This window comes from Eschscholzia californica, unplaced genomic scaffold, assembly GCF_041429995.1.
Source record: "Eschscholzia californica isolate CP2 unplaced genomic scaffold, dmEscCali1.0.p SCAF_3, whole genome shotgun sequence".
NCBI classification, from domain to species: Eukaryota; Viridiplantae; Streptophyta; class Magnoliopsida; order Ranunculales; family Papaveraceae; genus Eschscholzia; species Eschscholzia californica.
Window position 1 is genome coordinate 59,084,991 of NW_028238420.1, and position 14,629 is coordinate 59,099,619.

At 36.5% G+C, this 14,629-nt stretch overlaps 2 protein-coding genes across 3 annotated transcripts; both read right to left on the minus strand.

The window, feature by feature from the left end:
• Window positions 1–94: 94 nt before the first annotated feature.
• On the minus strand, window positions 95–7,936 carry KU80 (Ku80 family protein). Of its 2 annotated transcripts, XM_086665773.1 has the most exons (13): window positions 7,861–7,936; window positions 7,346–7,812; window positions 6,221–6,313; window positions 6,007–6,058; window positions 5,424–5,555; window positions 4,091–4,494; window positions 2,918–3,204; window positions 2,554–2,749; window positions 2,242–2,448; window positions 1,341–1,508; window positions 895–1,221; window positions 615–745; window positions 95–512 (listed from the first exon to the last, which is right to left on the minus strand). In XM_086665773.1, exons 2-13 carry the CDS (start codon window positions 7,355–7,357, stop codon window positions 452–454), a joined length of 2,070 nt encoding a protein of 689 aa, XP_086521899.1. In that variant the 5' UTR covers window positions 7,358–7,812; window positions 7,861–7,936; the 3' UTR covers window positions 95–451. The 2 variants fall into 2 exon arrangements, with proteins under 2 accessions (XP_086521899.1, XP_086521901.1); XM_086665775.1 differs by lacking the exons at window positions 7,346–7,812; window positions 7,861–7,936 and adding an exon at window positions 6,689–7,064.
• A 405-nt stretch (window positions 7,937–8,341) lies between these two features.
• LOC147552552 (proteasome subunit beta type-1-like) lies at window positions 8,342–11,670 on the minus strand. The gene is made up of 7 exons (XM_086665777.1): window positions 11,312–11,670; window positions 11,102–11,209; window positions 10,638–10,719; window positions 9,822–9,951; window positions 9,593–9,735; window positions 9,426–9,512; window positions 8,342–8,623 (listed from the first exon to the last, which is right to left on the minus strand). Exons 1-7 carry the CDS (start codon window positions 11,359–11,361, stop codon window positions 8,549–8,551), a joined length of 675 nt encoding a protein of 224 aa, XP_086521903.1. The 5' UTR covers window positions 11,362–11,670; the 3' UTR covers window positions 8,342–8,548.
• Between the last annotated feature and the right edge of the window lie 2,959 nt (window positions 11,671–14,629).

Here is a 14,629-nt window from a genome sequence, read left to right on the forward strand (position 1 = left end):
TGGAGCCTTCGCTAGCAATGGAGTAGGTATCAAAAGCAGAGAAATACAGGGAATTAGGGTTTGAGATTTGGAAGGATATGTACAAAGAGACCTATAAAGAAAGGCAGTAAGATTTCTCACTCTTTTTAAACGTCAAGAAAAGTGAAACAACATAGCAATTACAAACGGGTTGTTAACGGAACAAACATGAGTTTCACATTTCAGACTTTCTTACATTGCTCAAAAGTTTTGTCCAAAATAGGAAAAACACATAACCTACGGTAGGACGCAAAATGTAGGCAGGCATCACATACATCGAGAAGTGATGGCTCTGACTTCTTCATACCGATTTATCGACAAGAAAGGTTTACATTGATGATTGATGTGCTCAAATGGGTAAAAAAAGATATACTGATTTGCCATTAAACTGGTTCATGCGGTCTGTCCCAAGAAGTTGAATTTTGCACCACTTTTACTCGACTGCAGGCTCTGTTTTGACGAGAAAACTTCTTGCCTCATCGTCAGTTACGTCACTATTCAAAGGAAGCAAATTAGAGAGAGAAGCAAAAGGTTAAAGAACATTGAAGTGGAAGAGAGAAAACGATAACCAACCAAACAAAAAGAAAATACAAAACCTGTCTGTAGCTTCTGTTTTGCTAATCAACATCACGTTTTTGGAGGCGAGGAATTTGCTGAAAGAGGAGAGGTCTTTCTTCGAGCAGAAATTAAAAAGATCGCGTAGAAAATCGTTGAATTGTTTAGGTTCCTATAAGAAATGTCCATCCAAATAAAATCTGTCAGACAACTCGTACCAATAAACCTGGGTCTCCAACACATTCATACAACACCAAAAAGACCTATCACTACAACACAGATATAATTAAAAGAAGTTAACAAGTAGTTCATGTGGTATACCTGCTCAAGAATGCAACCTTTGCGAAGTGCAAGTAAACAGTCTAGTGCTTTCTGATAGGAATTTCCTTTGTAGGAGTTCTCCACCAAGTCAAAAGTTACATTTTTCATATCTTTGATTGCTTTGTTCACCCACTCTCCACTATCTCTTCGTCCCAACATGGCTTCAAAATCTTGAACTGGAGCCAAGTTCCCAACTTTGTCAACTCCTGAAGATTCATTTTTAATAGAAAGGACTGGTTGATTGTCAATAATATCCCCTGAGCCCTCCACCTCTTTGTGCGAACCCAAGTTGTTTTCACTCCATAATCTTCTGGATGACTTCTTCAGCTGCAAGAAAAACTGACTTTCAGATGCTACTACAAAGAAGTAGATGATATTTTGAATACAATCCCTCTGCATTACATTTTACTATACAAAACCTTCATAAAAAGAGTTAGAAGTATAACCTTTGGATTCTCCTTGAGCTCGAACAGTTTACGAAATTCATCTATGACTTGTTTGTTTTGAGAAAGAATCTCTGGATCAGGTTCAGTTATCCGCTTTAGTGTTTGGTCAAGTGGAGTCACGGGGGCATCTGGCTTATTTGATTTTGAATCGAGAACACGATAAAAACGCTGAAATAGCCACATAAGTTCACATCATATCATTATATTCAGTTGCAAAAATAAAAAGCCTGGACAGAGTTAGCTAATGGATCAAATGGAGAAGTGAAAACATTAGTATTCTGTTTCTCCCATCAGTCCATGTAGTAGAAATCCCTGACTTCTCAGCTTGTTAGTTTTATAGCTATTCACAAAAAAATCGGGTAGTTAACGCTGAAGATTTGGTGCGCCAAATTTAGAGTACTGAATCGCTTAAGTACCTAAAAGCAATAATGGGGGACTGATATGCGAAACGCAGATGGGATAAAAGAATCTGGTGAGGTGGTATTTTACAGACCTCGACATTCTATGGTTATCTACAGATATGACATGGCAAGGACCTTACTACCTTACTTTTAATTAGTAGAATCGATTTATGATAAACTTATGTTGGTGATTCATTGTCATTGTACACTGAAAGTCCGGCACCTGGTTCTAGAGCTTCTTCGCTCCCCTATTTAGAGGAAAAAAGAAGAGTTTTCGTTCTATGAGCCAACAGTGGGAGAAGCCTTTCTGCATATTTCCATTTACTAGAATACAGCAAAACCTCCACCAACTAATAATAGCGAAAGAATCCTCGGTTTGCTGTTCATGAGCACTTCTATACCATTACCTTTCTCAGCACTGATCTACTATAACAATCTTATAATGGTTAGATGTCAGTTCATCACTGTCAAGTTAGAATTAAATGTAGCTAATTGTATACCTCAAGGACAGGATTAGGTGTGAAGTCAGGTCTAAGAGCTTCCTCTTTCTCTGGTGGTGCAAGGTCAAGCATCATGACCAAGTTGTCTGCTGCTTCTTGCTGTTGTGCATTTGGCTGTAGTGACGGAGGGAAATTGCTGAAGGAGGGAAACTGAAACTCGCGAACATCCTCAGCGAAAGGAAGTACATTGAAGTAAAACGAGTCTGGCTGCTCAATAAAATATCATTTGAAAAATTAAAGGGAAAGAAAAAGAAATGTAAAAATGCCTTCAACAATAGGACTCATGTAAATTAACCACATTATGGGACTTACGATCTTCTCCTGATTAGAGATGTTCGGTGTCAAAACCCCAACTACCACATTCCCCTGGCCTTGTCTCCATACACATCGCAAAATCGCTACCTTATTCATTTCTTTCATGGCTCTAGCCAAGGCAGAAACGGCAAGGGTGGCCCTTGTATTGCCCGGTTCAGCAACAAAGATGGAAACATCCTTCATATAATAATGCCTATAAAGTATAATTACGTAGAATCTTAGACCAAATCATAGGAATCAGAAAAGCAAATGCGAGCAGTACAATATTGGAAAATAGAAAATACTTAGTTAAAAGCAGCTGTTACTATTTGTATATTACAAATCAATTTACTTGCAAATAGATCAAGCAGTTGGAAGCTACCTCATTATGTTAGAAACATCTGTAAATCCTAGAAGCTTCACGCTCTTCTCTGGTTTAAACTTGACAGCATCCCATTCAGCAGATGAAATAGGTACCACTTGAGGTCCATAACGATACCCTTTAATTCGTTGTTCCGGAGGTACAACTTTAGTAGGATCTTCGACTCTCTTGTATTCATAATCCACCTTGATTTCGTGAGTAGCAAACTTATCAGTAGGAGGTGCTTTATCAGAGTACTTCTTAAGCGTAGGAAATTTCTCTTCAGCTGTTTTCTTGTATACCCACACCTGAATCATGAAAGGAGCCGCAATTATGATCATAAAGGCTTTATTTCAGGAACAATGATATAATAACTCTTGCAAGATGTACCATAGACACACTGATAGAGATGAATGGAAGCAACTGTTTAAGGCATATGGGAGACGTCAAAAGAAGGATTGCCAGACCCAAATTCTGATTTGGCGTGTCTTGCATGAATGGCCCACTTAGAACCTTGAATAATGCGGGCCTGATCCACATGTCTTTGTGGAGATTCTACTAGTTTCTAAGTATTAGGATGGTTAAGTGTCTTTAATGTCTTTTAGTGTCTCTTTAATGTCTTTAATGTCATCTAGTGTCTCTTTAATGTCTTTTATGTCCTAGGAGTTTAGAAGCTTAAAAGTCTAGAAGTATGGGATATTAAGGGTCAGTTTTAGGCTATATATAAGGGTTGTATTCTGCTGTTTGAGGAGAGACAGAGAGTATTCCAGTAGCTAGTTAAGCTTTATGTGTTTGTGTGATGCAAATACTCCAAAGGTGTGATGCCTAAGGGCTCTAGGAGTGATTCCTAGTTTGTACTGGTGTGATACTAGTGCGTTATTTCTTATATCTATAATATAATCAAGCTATTTTCTTCTTTATTTCCAACTTCCCATTTCTGTCCTACATCACACACGAATACACAATTAAGTTTAAGTGCAATTGTTCAAACACCTAGTAAAACAAACTCATTGAAGCAAAAGTTAATGGCTCTCTGAAATGAGTGGAAGAGAAAGTAGAGTTGATTCAGTTATCAAAATTGTAGAAATGCATTTTATTAGCAAGTTTCATAAGCTGGACTATTATTAATAAAAGATAATGCAATCCTATTAGGCAATTACTAAAAGTAACAGTTAGTTTGACACATCTTCTCACCTTAATCTTCATTTTTGGGCTTAACTCAAGGTCACCCCTAAATATTGTTACAGGAGATATGTTTCGCGTTCTAATTGCACCTAACAGTGAAGTTGCACTTTCAACATATACAGTTTTTGCACAAGCTTTTTCTGAAAATCGCTTCAATAGAAAATCATTCTCATCCATGATTTTCTTATCTGCATCCAAACTTAGTCGTCCTCTCACAATAACAGATTCCAGTTTCATGCCGTGAGCATTCATCTGCGCTGCTATGGTGTCGACCTGATCTTCCTTTTTCCCTTCAAATGGTTCTTTAATGGGATCCTGGGCACTTGTTATAAGACAAAGACGCTTCTTTCCCTTGTTGGTTTGACCAAATTTCTTTATAATCATATCCATTCCAACCACAATAGCATCTAGAACTAGGACCGATTCAAGGGTTAAGGAGAATCAAAACTAAAAAGCTGCTTATTTTACCAGAATCACTTATCAACTAAAACAAGTGGTACGTATATTGTGTTTACAAAATCACATGAAGTTTTACCAACTCTATATCATATATGTGATGTATCAAACACATGTAAGCAGAGGAAATCTCTACTTGAGTCCAATTTTGCAACATATGCAAATTAATAGAACATTCTTGGAAACATAAATATATTTCGCCGATTATACTTTTCTGGGGCGTCGGATATCAAAAGCTGTCCAGTTTCTACTACTATTGCTTCTGTATAATAATCAATAACACGCTCTGATTGGGCACTAGAGAAATAGGTGATTAGGTCTAGAATATTCTCTATAAATGAGATGAAGACAAAATAATCAGGATACTTACGTAGTTTCTTTTATTTTATTACCACTTACATAATGCAAAAATAACATGCTTCATTGTGTGTAGAGATACAAATAAAAAGGATCTTCCTTGTGTTTTTTAACTTCTAAAGGTGAAGATGATTCTAATTCTCTAATCACGTAGCACCGATCTGGGTGTAAACTCTCCAACATTGATAACCAATAAGTTTCTCTGTAGGAGAAGATATTGCAGGCGGTCATATGTAAAGAAAATAATTGTACTCCAGTTAAAAATAACTGCAGAAACTTGTATGTATCAGTTATCGGAGGAGGAGCTCCAGACTCCAAAGGGTGGTATACTGGCATGTGATATCAAATAAGTAGCAGACGTTACAAACTCTGAGTATAATACGTGGACGTGATAGAGAAACAATTTGTTACATATTGACAGAGCAGAGTAATGTTCCTATTTAACAGAAATCAAATATATCACTAAAACACATTTACTAGTATATCTCAAGCATTAAGCATCCGTAAATCGATTAACTGTCTAGGATACAGTCACCAGGAACAGTTCCTCTAGGAAGCTTTCGGCTTGCCTCAATTATATCTTCATCGACTACTTTGCAATGGCGTAAAACCACCACATGTTCATAACCGCCCACTTCGTCTGTCAGCTCATTTTCAGTCTCTGGGAATTTCAAGAGTAAAGCATAACACATCTGAGCAATGTTTCGAAAATAGATAAAGAAAATGAAAACCATTTAAAAGCTTCCGGAAAATTATCATTATTTGAGAGGTGATCATTTGCAAAGATGCGCACTGGAATATATTGTCATTATGAAAATATAGCTATATGCTAGAAGACTATAAGATACCCTCCAACGGGATTGGCATGTCTGAATAGCATTTATAATGCCCACATCTTACATAAATTGTGGTCATGCTGAAGTTAACGCTATCTATGAATACAATTGGAATCTTGCGATCAAGACGAATTACAACCAGCTAATGAAAGATCGAGCCAAATTTCATTCAGGATAAAATTTATGTGACTATGTCATTACAACATTAAGCTACGCAGTGCTGTGAGTTTTCTAATTTACATTTATATAAAACATAATTATAGGAGAAAGAATTACCTTCAGTTCCAAATAGAACAATGCCTACCTCATCATATTTGTTGAAAATTAACTGCACGGAGAAGAAATGGAAAATAAAATCATATTTGCGAATTGCAAATGCCAGTCTCCCTGAAGTAACAGTTTTATCTGTTCTCTATCAATGAATTCAGAGGCACTAGAAAGAAATCTAAGTATCCAAATATGAATGGGAGAGTTTAAGGAGAATATATGCCTTCTTTTGTAGAAGCATTGAGCAGACTTTTTCAATCTCCGGAAGAAGATTGTGCATTGAAGGACCTACATCGAGCAGCAAAAGTAACGCTTCCTGTTGGAGAAAGAATAAATCAACAGAAGATTAGAAGTTTAAAATTTAAGCGTACTTATAAGTTATATCACATTTTAGACTACAGTTACCGCAAAAAATGAATTTAGCCTAAGTTGTAGAAATTAGATCTACTCGGACCTAGTTGATACTCAAGCGCTACGCTCAAGTAAGCCGACCTGGTTTTCGTAAATGAGTAACTCGTTTTTGGCTGGTTTTCGTAAAAGAGTAACTCGTTTCCAAAAACGAGTTACTCGACAGTTGATGGTCCAAGTAGCCAATTTGGTCTGCTCAGTACTCATTGACTCAGTGCTCGTTACGGAGTTTTTTTTTTTTCAGAAAACTAACAATGTGTAGGGTTTCTCAAACTACAAATACCAAGGAATGCCTCTTCCTCCTAATTCTCCACAGTGCCTTAAATCTAGCTTCCTCATTCTCCTCTGTGCCTTAAATCTAATTGAGTTTTCGAGTGCTTCACTGCCTCCTTCCGACTAGCACATATACTGGTAAGCTCCTCTCCTTCAATTACTCCTCCTCCTCTGATTAGGGTCTTCTTTTAAATCACTCAATCTTCTTCTTCAAACTTTTCTCCTTTCAGAAAAGTATTGCTGAGTTTTTATGAATGTGGGGAAATATGAACTCAGAAATCTTACCCTTCTCAATCAGGGTAGTGTCAACTATGTCTCCTTTTAGAGATGCCTAGGGTAATTACTTTAAACCCAACAAACATTAGACCATTAATGAATAATAAATCATCTTGAAACCTATATTTTTTTCATATATTACTTTAGATTAGAGAACTGTTAAAAAAAATTACCATAGTGGTTCTTATGGTAAGCAAATGATCAACAATTTCTATGTTGAAATCATGGGAATTAGTATAAAATGGAGGTTGTATTATAAGAATCGAGAAAAAAAAAGGGAAAAATTGATCGAGATGAGTACAAATAGTTCTAATTAAGCTTAACTCATTACTTCGTAGAGAACGGAATTAATGAAGAAGCAGAAGACAGTAGTAGAAAGTCACTAATTTACCTTTCGAGCCATTTGAAGAGTCCACTGTCAGCAGAAGAGAGAGAGAGAGAGAGAGAGAGAGAGAGAGAGCTTGTGATGGAAGACTTTAGAGAGAGCTTCTGAGAGAAGTTAGAGAGAGAAAATAAGAAGGGGTTTGAAAAGACAGAAAAAATACACTGACTTCTTCCCGCCCCATTTCGAGAAGAAATTACAGATGAATCCCCAACTTTTAGAGGTGGGGAAGAGGAAACGACCGAGAGCCCGCTGTCCGACCCTACCTGCCCGAGCCCAAGAAAGCCTTGCGCGAGGGCAAGCAAGACCATGGATACTCGCTACCTAGCTCTGGTGGTGGTACTCGAGCTCAAGCAAGCACGTGGATGCCTGCTACCTAGCTCAGGTGGTGATACCCGAGCTCAAGTAAGCACGTGGATGCTCGCTACCTAGCTCCGGTGGTGGTACCCGAGCTCAAGCAAGCCCATGGATACTCGCTACTTGTTTGGATGGTGGTGCTTGAGCCCAAGCAACCCCAAGGACACTCGTTACCTTGCTTGGATGGTGGTGGTGATGGGAGATGGTGGTGACAGTAAAGATTAGAGAGAGACTGGTGCTGTCATCCATTCGTTTTATCTTTCTTTCTTTTTTACTTTTAATATGGTGTGTGCTAGTCACTCATGTTTACCAAGACTCTCTGGATCCTTCTACCGTAGCCCATAAAGTTCATAGAGAAAATGGTTTCATAAGGCAACTCCTGAGCGCCAGGAAACACATTCAACTCAATCTCATGAAGTAGGACAGTGGATTTTGATTATTTCCACACAAACAAGCCGATTATGTGCTTGTATATTCGATAAGCAAATCATTGAAACAACTACGAAAACTGTGACTAGTAAATAGACGGATATTATATCAGCTTCAACGAAGATAACAACAGATAATGAACTCAGAAAAATGACAAACAGTTCTATAAACGTGAAATGCAAGCAGCAAGAGTGCAGAATATTTCAACAAAAAAGAAAGTGCAGAATGCCAACTTGAAAGTTTTTTCATTTTAAGGTATTCCTGTTCTCATTCACATAAACATTTCAAGCAAAAGTTCGGAGTTGGGTCCAAAGCTTCAATCCTTAAAAGATAAAATGATAAATGATAACAGTTGATGGTAACCAGGTGACTGACTATGCAGCAGTTTCTTGTGATCTTGATTTCACTTCAGGGCCATCAGATAGATTAATCTTTCCTAAGCTCGACATACTCACGTCGAATACCAGCAGCATTTACAATTACTATTTCCACCCTGTCACCCTGTTTAAAGATAGATGCATTAAAATGTCAAAACCAGGAAAGAAGTGGAGATCGCATAACAATGGGAGTATGGACTATAAGAAGTAAACGATCACATTTGATTAATACATCTACTTAAAGCATCTTCTTCGCATAAACAGACTTTCTCTGGGAGCTTGTAAATTTGTATTCAGTAATAACAGAGGTAAGTTACAGGATTTGATTCTCATACAAAAGAGATAATACAATGGAACATAGTCCAAGTAATAAAAAGAACTTGATAATGATATGAAAAAACATCTGAATCCAGAAGATCATTGGTTTCAGTTGTGAATCTCTTTTCTGCCCATATTTGAAACTGAAATATAATAAGTTCACTGAACCCATTTTACTTGAGCTTTACTCCAATTATTGTTTAAAATGAAGCAGTTCCAAAATTGTGATTCTAATAAAAGCCCAAAATCAATAGGAACAACACAGAATCAATGGGCATGTTGTTCTTTGAGGCGTGAATTTTGGTGCTTCTAATATCTTTTGCCAGCATGAAAAATAATTTCATCGGATACCCATTTCAGAAAATGTAGGTAAGAACAATACAAGATTTTGAGATTGAGTCAGTTTTTCTTGTAATTGGAGCTTTTAGATACTTTGATAACAGAAAACGAGAAAAGGATAACTCCCGTTATGGAACTTTGATGAAATACAAAGAGTCTCCACCCAAGACATCAGATAAATGAAAACCTATACTAGTTTCACGCCTACCAATTATATTACTTAGACCTCAAACTTAACACAATACACAGAAGAAAGAAAACAAACTTACAGTGTATATATCTCTTTCAGCTGCAGAGGCAAACACATCTTTTACTAGATCAACAGCTTCTGATTCTGATAACGGAGTAACAGAATCCTGTATATATTGGGTGGTTTATAAGTTTATCAGTCATAAATCAGGGGTCCAAAAAAGTAGTAAAAGGACCAAAGTTATACCTTGGCAGGTAACAAGAGAGGGCTAGGAGATTTCAGTTGGTTGTCCAAAACCGGCATGATCAGACTAGAACCTGATCCCTGGGAGCTATACCCAACCCTCTCATAGGATCCCACAGCATCATATGTATAAACACAACCCTTTCCTGAAAATTTATTTAATGAGAAACGTAAGAATTTGATAAGGAAAGAAACACTATAGAGTTGTAACGATTTCAATTAATTCTCTCACCTTCGTTGTCAAGGCCACCCAAGACATTGAAAGCATAGTAGGGAAAGAAACGTTTGTAGTATAGGGTATTCGAGAGGAGTTGACCCATAGCAGGGCAGCTCATCTGCTTGCCGTGTTGGTGTTGATAGATCTAAACCACCAGAAAACAAAATACAGTGGCAACAAATTTAGATGATTGAAAGAGAAAATATTAATTTAGATACGCCTATCAGTTATGGATATTGAATTTAAAATTCTTAGTTCATGGGACTTTAAATGGTCAAGCACTTTTAAAACTGGGTCTCTAATTCGATCTGTCAGAAGTTAAAACAATGTTGGAGTTAACAGCTTTGGGGGACGTCTAAAATCATAGCTACAAGCAAATTGATAAGTGTTAGGTCTACAAGAATATAGGCTTATAGCTTTATATAGATATCTCTGGTTCCAATATGCAGATACCATGATGATATAAGCCAGAGGTTGCTCTAGTCAAAGGCCGAAGATAAGCAGAGAGCTACAATTGACTATGAGAAGGTCGAATAAGTTACGCACGAGAAAGGCCGAACAGCCGACACAACCTTTCACACACATATTTTTTTTCTCGAATGTCATGTGGTTTATAATGTGCATGCTATTAGTTAACCTAAGGCAATATATTCATGATAATTGCCAAGTCTATAACCAAACTCGAAAAAGAAAAAAAATAACAACAAAAAGCAACAAAAATAGCAATGAAGTAACCATCATGACGTGTATAATGGCAGGTTGAAACATGTAAAACTTTGACAATCTTAGTAAAAGAAATTACGAGCAGATGATGAACTTTTAGTCACTGACCAAATGTCTTGCCGAAAGGGCTTTCTGTAGAGCTTTGACATCAGCCTGGAAACCAGAGGAAGACAGTACACATTTATCTGCCCTGCAATGTCAACAGCATAAAAACGCTGTCATCGAAGTAACTAATAGTAATATGTAACGACGAACAAGATTGGTGCAATATGAACCCTAAACTAGTTATAATAACACCAAGAAGGTAACCTCTATGTCCATAATCTCACCCCCATTCTCATATATACTAATTAAAGAGAGCTCCTTTTGTTATATGCAAATGACACATCAAGAACCATAACTTTGTACCAAATTCTTAAGTTTGCTTAAAGAAACCCCAGTTAGAAAACTAGAGTTAGCTAGTATCTTCTAACCAAATAAAACTAGGGCAAATCAATTTTTAAACTAAATTAGCAGTTCTAGACACTGAGATATATATATATATAGAGAGAGAGAGAAGGAGAGAATCATACAATTGGCAAATTTTGGAGTAATCACGAGTAAGGATGTTGTAACCAGTTGACATCCGAGTATCGGCTGCAATGACACAGTAATCGGACCCTGCGATCGCTACACAAGTTCTATAGGAAAAATAGTTCAAATCAACAACCAAGTTAGATAGATGAAGATGTATAGATTCAAATATTCAGAGAGAGAGATATTGGAAGAGAAAAGATACTAACCCTCCATTGTTATCGTAAGGATTAAAGCTAGCTTGCTGTTTGTGAGCCATGATTAGATCGAATGTTAGAGAGAAGAGAGAGTGTGTGGGGAAGTACTAGGGCGAGAACGAGAGGAATAGAAATTTTGATTGATCTTATTTTAGGGCTTAAAATGTTGCAGAAGTATTAGGGTCATAGGGCAAGGGGTTTCTTTTGACACAAGAAATTAGTCCTACGTAACAAGGATGTTTTATGTGTTGCCAAACAATAGATAACTCGATCCTGCACTCCCAAAACCCTTTAGGCTCTAGGTCATGTTTTGCGCGGCCGGAGATGGGATGTGCTAACATTATATTCTCATAGTGTGATTCTCATCACGCGGTTATAGCTCAATTACGATACGATTTAATATTAGTCATTCTAACATTTTATTAAAGATAATTTTGTATATAAATATAAAAACAAATCATTTTTTAGAATAGGAATCACATACTCACTCCTTCGTGGTTTGTTATTACCCTTTTGAGGGGGAATCTCATTCCCGAAGGAATGTGGATTCTCTTTCCATTCTCCCAAGACAAACAGTAATATAGATTGTGATTCTCAAGAATCTCATTTCACCCCCCACACCATTCTCGCTCACCAAACATGACCATATTTTCTGAAAAGATTAAGGCTCAATTTTTTAATGAGCCCAAACTTTTGTGCAGTTCGTTTTTCAATGACGATAATATCCATGTCTTAACAAAGAAATTACTCCCACCTCTAAGAAAAAAGATATTATGAGAGTTTGAAAAACTACAAGGCAATTGAGAGAGGATGAGTTCAACTTTTTCGAGCTGATTTCGGTGATATTTTTATCAAATTATCAAGCTACTTGAGGTTTATGATGGTTGAATCTCGTAAGTTATTGTTGTTTGAAATCGACTTTTTAAGGTTTTCAAGTTGTTTTTACTAAAGGATTTTAGAGAGAGAAGTTCAAAAATCTTGTTTATGTTAAACTTGGTTTTCAGCTTGTTTCTTGTTTCTATTAAGCAAATTCATGTTGTTTGAAATTGACTTTATAGGATTTTCACTTGTTTTTTGTTAAACGAATTTTCTGTTAAACAAATTTTAAAGAGGGAAGGCTACAAGCCTTCGCAAAATATTTTTGTAAGCCTGTACAAACAGTTTGCAAGCTTTCACAAATAGTTTGCGAGTCTTTGCAAGCAATTTCCAAGCGTTTACGTTAATGGTGCGTTTGGTTGCAGGATTCCTAAGTAGGATTCCTATCAAAAGTGGAATTTGGTAGGAATCATGAATCCTTGGTCTGTTTGGCTACTAAGAATCCTAGAACTCTTGAATCCTAAGGATTCTTAATTCCAAAATTTGTATCGGACCAAAATCCCACCCTACCCCCTAGGATTTGCTAGGATTTTGGATTAATGAACCTAAATTTCAAACTTAAAATCAACAAAAAAAGTATTTCCTTCTACAAAATTAGTATATTTTTTCAAAATCATAATTTTTTTCAAAAATCATATTTATTCTAAAGACGTTTAAAAATACTCAAATAATAATAAATCATAGGATTCTTAGTTGTCAAACAAACCAAAATTGGATTCATGAATCCGTGGAATCATGAATCCCAAGGACTCATGAATCCGCGGATTCATGATTCTCCCATCCAAACACACCATAAATTTCAATCACTTTACAAACAGCTTCCAAGGTTTCACAAACAACTTACAAGCTTTTTCAAGCAATTCGAATCACTTTATGGACAATTTACAAGCGTTCATAATAATTTTACCAAGAGTTTGCAACCCGAGCCCGCCTATTTTCTTCATTCGATACATGTTGTTTCTACCATATCGGGTACCTGATGCCAATTAGCCCTTCGGCCCGCGGAAACCCGCTCTAGGATTCGGGTGGGCTTTTATCCCGGCTCTAATTAAAGTCGGTTCTTGAAAAAATGAAGATGATTTACCACCCCCCAGATCCTCACTTGAATCTTGATAAGCACCATAAGGTTCACATGGCCTTTTATCAAAAGGCAAATCTATTCCTAGAACCTGGTGAAAAAGACCAAACCGACTGATGAAAGGACCAAACCGATTATCAGTTCTTGGTTCTTGGTCGAACCGTTTTTTGTTGATAACCTAAAACACTGTTTATCTGATACACAAAAGAGGATTTTGTAACTACTTACTGTATTTTTGTAGCCGTTCAAAGACAACAAAAACTTTTGTTAGGGCCTTATATTTCTAGTTCTTGTATTTGATACACTGCCCTGATAAGTCACTAGTCCGAAAGTAATATTTCCAAGGTATGAAGGTCATATATATTATATATAGGAGAAGAATCAAACAACCCATTAGGGACACAAGCCATAAAATCTCATACTGTATAAATAGTTTACGAAAATCAATCGTTGGATTATGACAGAACATATAGTTTTGGTCCACAAGCATTATTTTCATATAATTTTCAAATAATACAAGCATTAGAATCCATCAAAAGATCGATTACAGAAACTACATTGTTCAATTATGAGGAAAATGAGACTATAATTCAAATACCTCTGACATTATTGTACGATAATTTTAAATTTTAATACCACAAAATCACACCAAAGATTGATTACATAAACTAAACCTTAGATTATCAACAGACATGTGATAGCATAGTTTAGTTATTAATAAGGGCATTCTTGTGTTTATTTTATTTTCTACTATGAGCAACTTCCCGAAAACATTAATTAATGACCAAAAACAAAAATAACACGAGACTATTTGAGTCACTTTCATATATAAAGCGAATCCAATAAGAAATCGACATGTTTCCATTAGGTTATTGTAGCGAGCTTAGGAACAAAAACTCATGTTACATGGTGCCAATTACCATAAATAATCACAAGGCTGTGGGGTGAGAGTGGCACCATATGGCATATAGTATAGATTGAATATTGACTACAAAGGTTATTACAAAGGCATATATTGATACGATGTGATAATCACTATAATTGTCGGATTACTGTTGATCTAAATTCCGACGAAACTAATGGTCTAAACCTTGACGAAATTAAATGATCTAAAATACAAAAGAACTACTTTATTTATACTTAAGTTCTATATTCTTGGATTTACACTTCTGTGAGGTCGAACCTGGGACCTCTGCATTTCAGAACAAATGCACCACACCAATCAACTGGGCTCCCAGTTGTTGGCATCTCACACATGATTTGTAGAGATTTCGGAATGTGAATCGAAAAAGAGAGACCAAGAATACTAAGAGATGCCAATATGTTATAGATTTTCCATGATCCAGCCATTCTGATACAAAGAGATCGGACGGTTG

Excerpts from the sequence above, each read along its gene's own strand:
- KU80 (XM_086665773.1), bottom strand. Across the intron at positions 1,222-1,340 it reads AGCTCAAGGAGAATCCAAAG|CTGAAGAAGTCATCCAGAAG; the intron begins GTTATACTTCTA and ends TTTTTCTTGCAG. Across the intron at positions 746-894 it reads AAGGTTGCATTCTTGAGCAG|GAACCTAAACAATTCAACGA; the intron begins GTATACCACATG and ends CATTTCTTATAG.
- LOC147552552 (XM_086665777.1), bottom strand. The coding sequence starts at position 11,361 with ATGGCTCACAAACAGCAAGCTAGCTTTAATCCTTACGATAACAATGGA. Across the intron at positions 9,736-9,821 it reads GGGTGGCCTTGACAACGAAG|GAAAGGGTTGTGTTTATACA; the intron begins GTGAGAGAATTA and ends ATAAATTTTCAG. Across the intron at positions 8,624-9,425 it reads CTGAAAGAGATATATACACT|GGTGACAGGGTGGAAATAGT; the intron begins GTAAGTTTGTTT and ends ATCTTTAAACAG.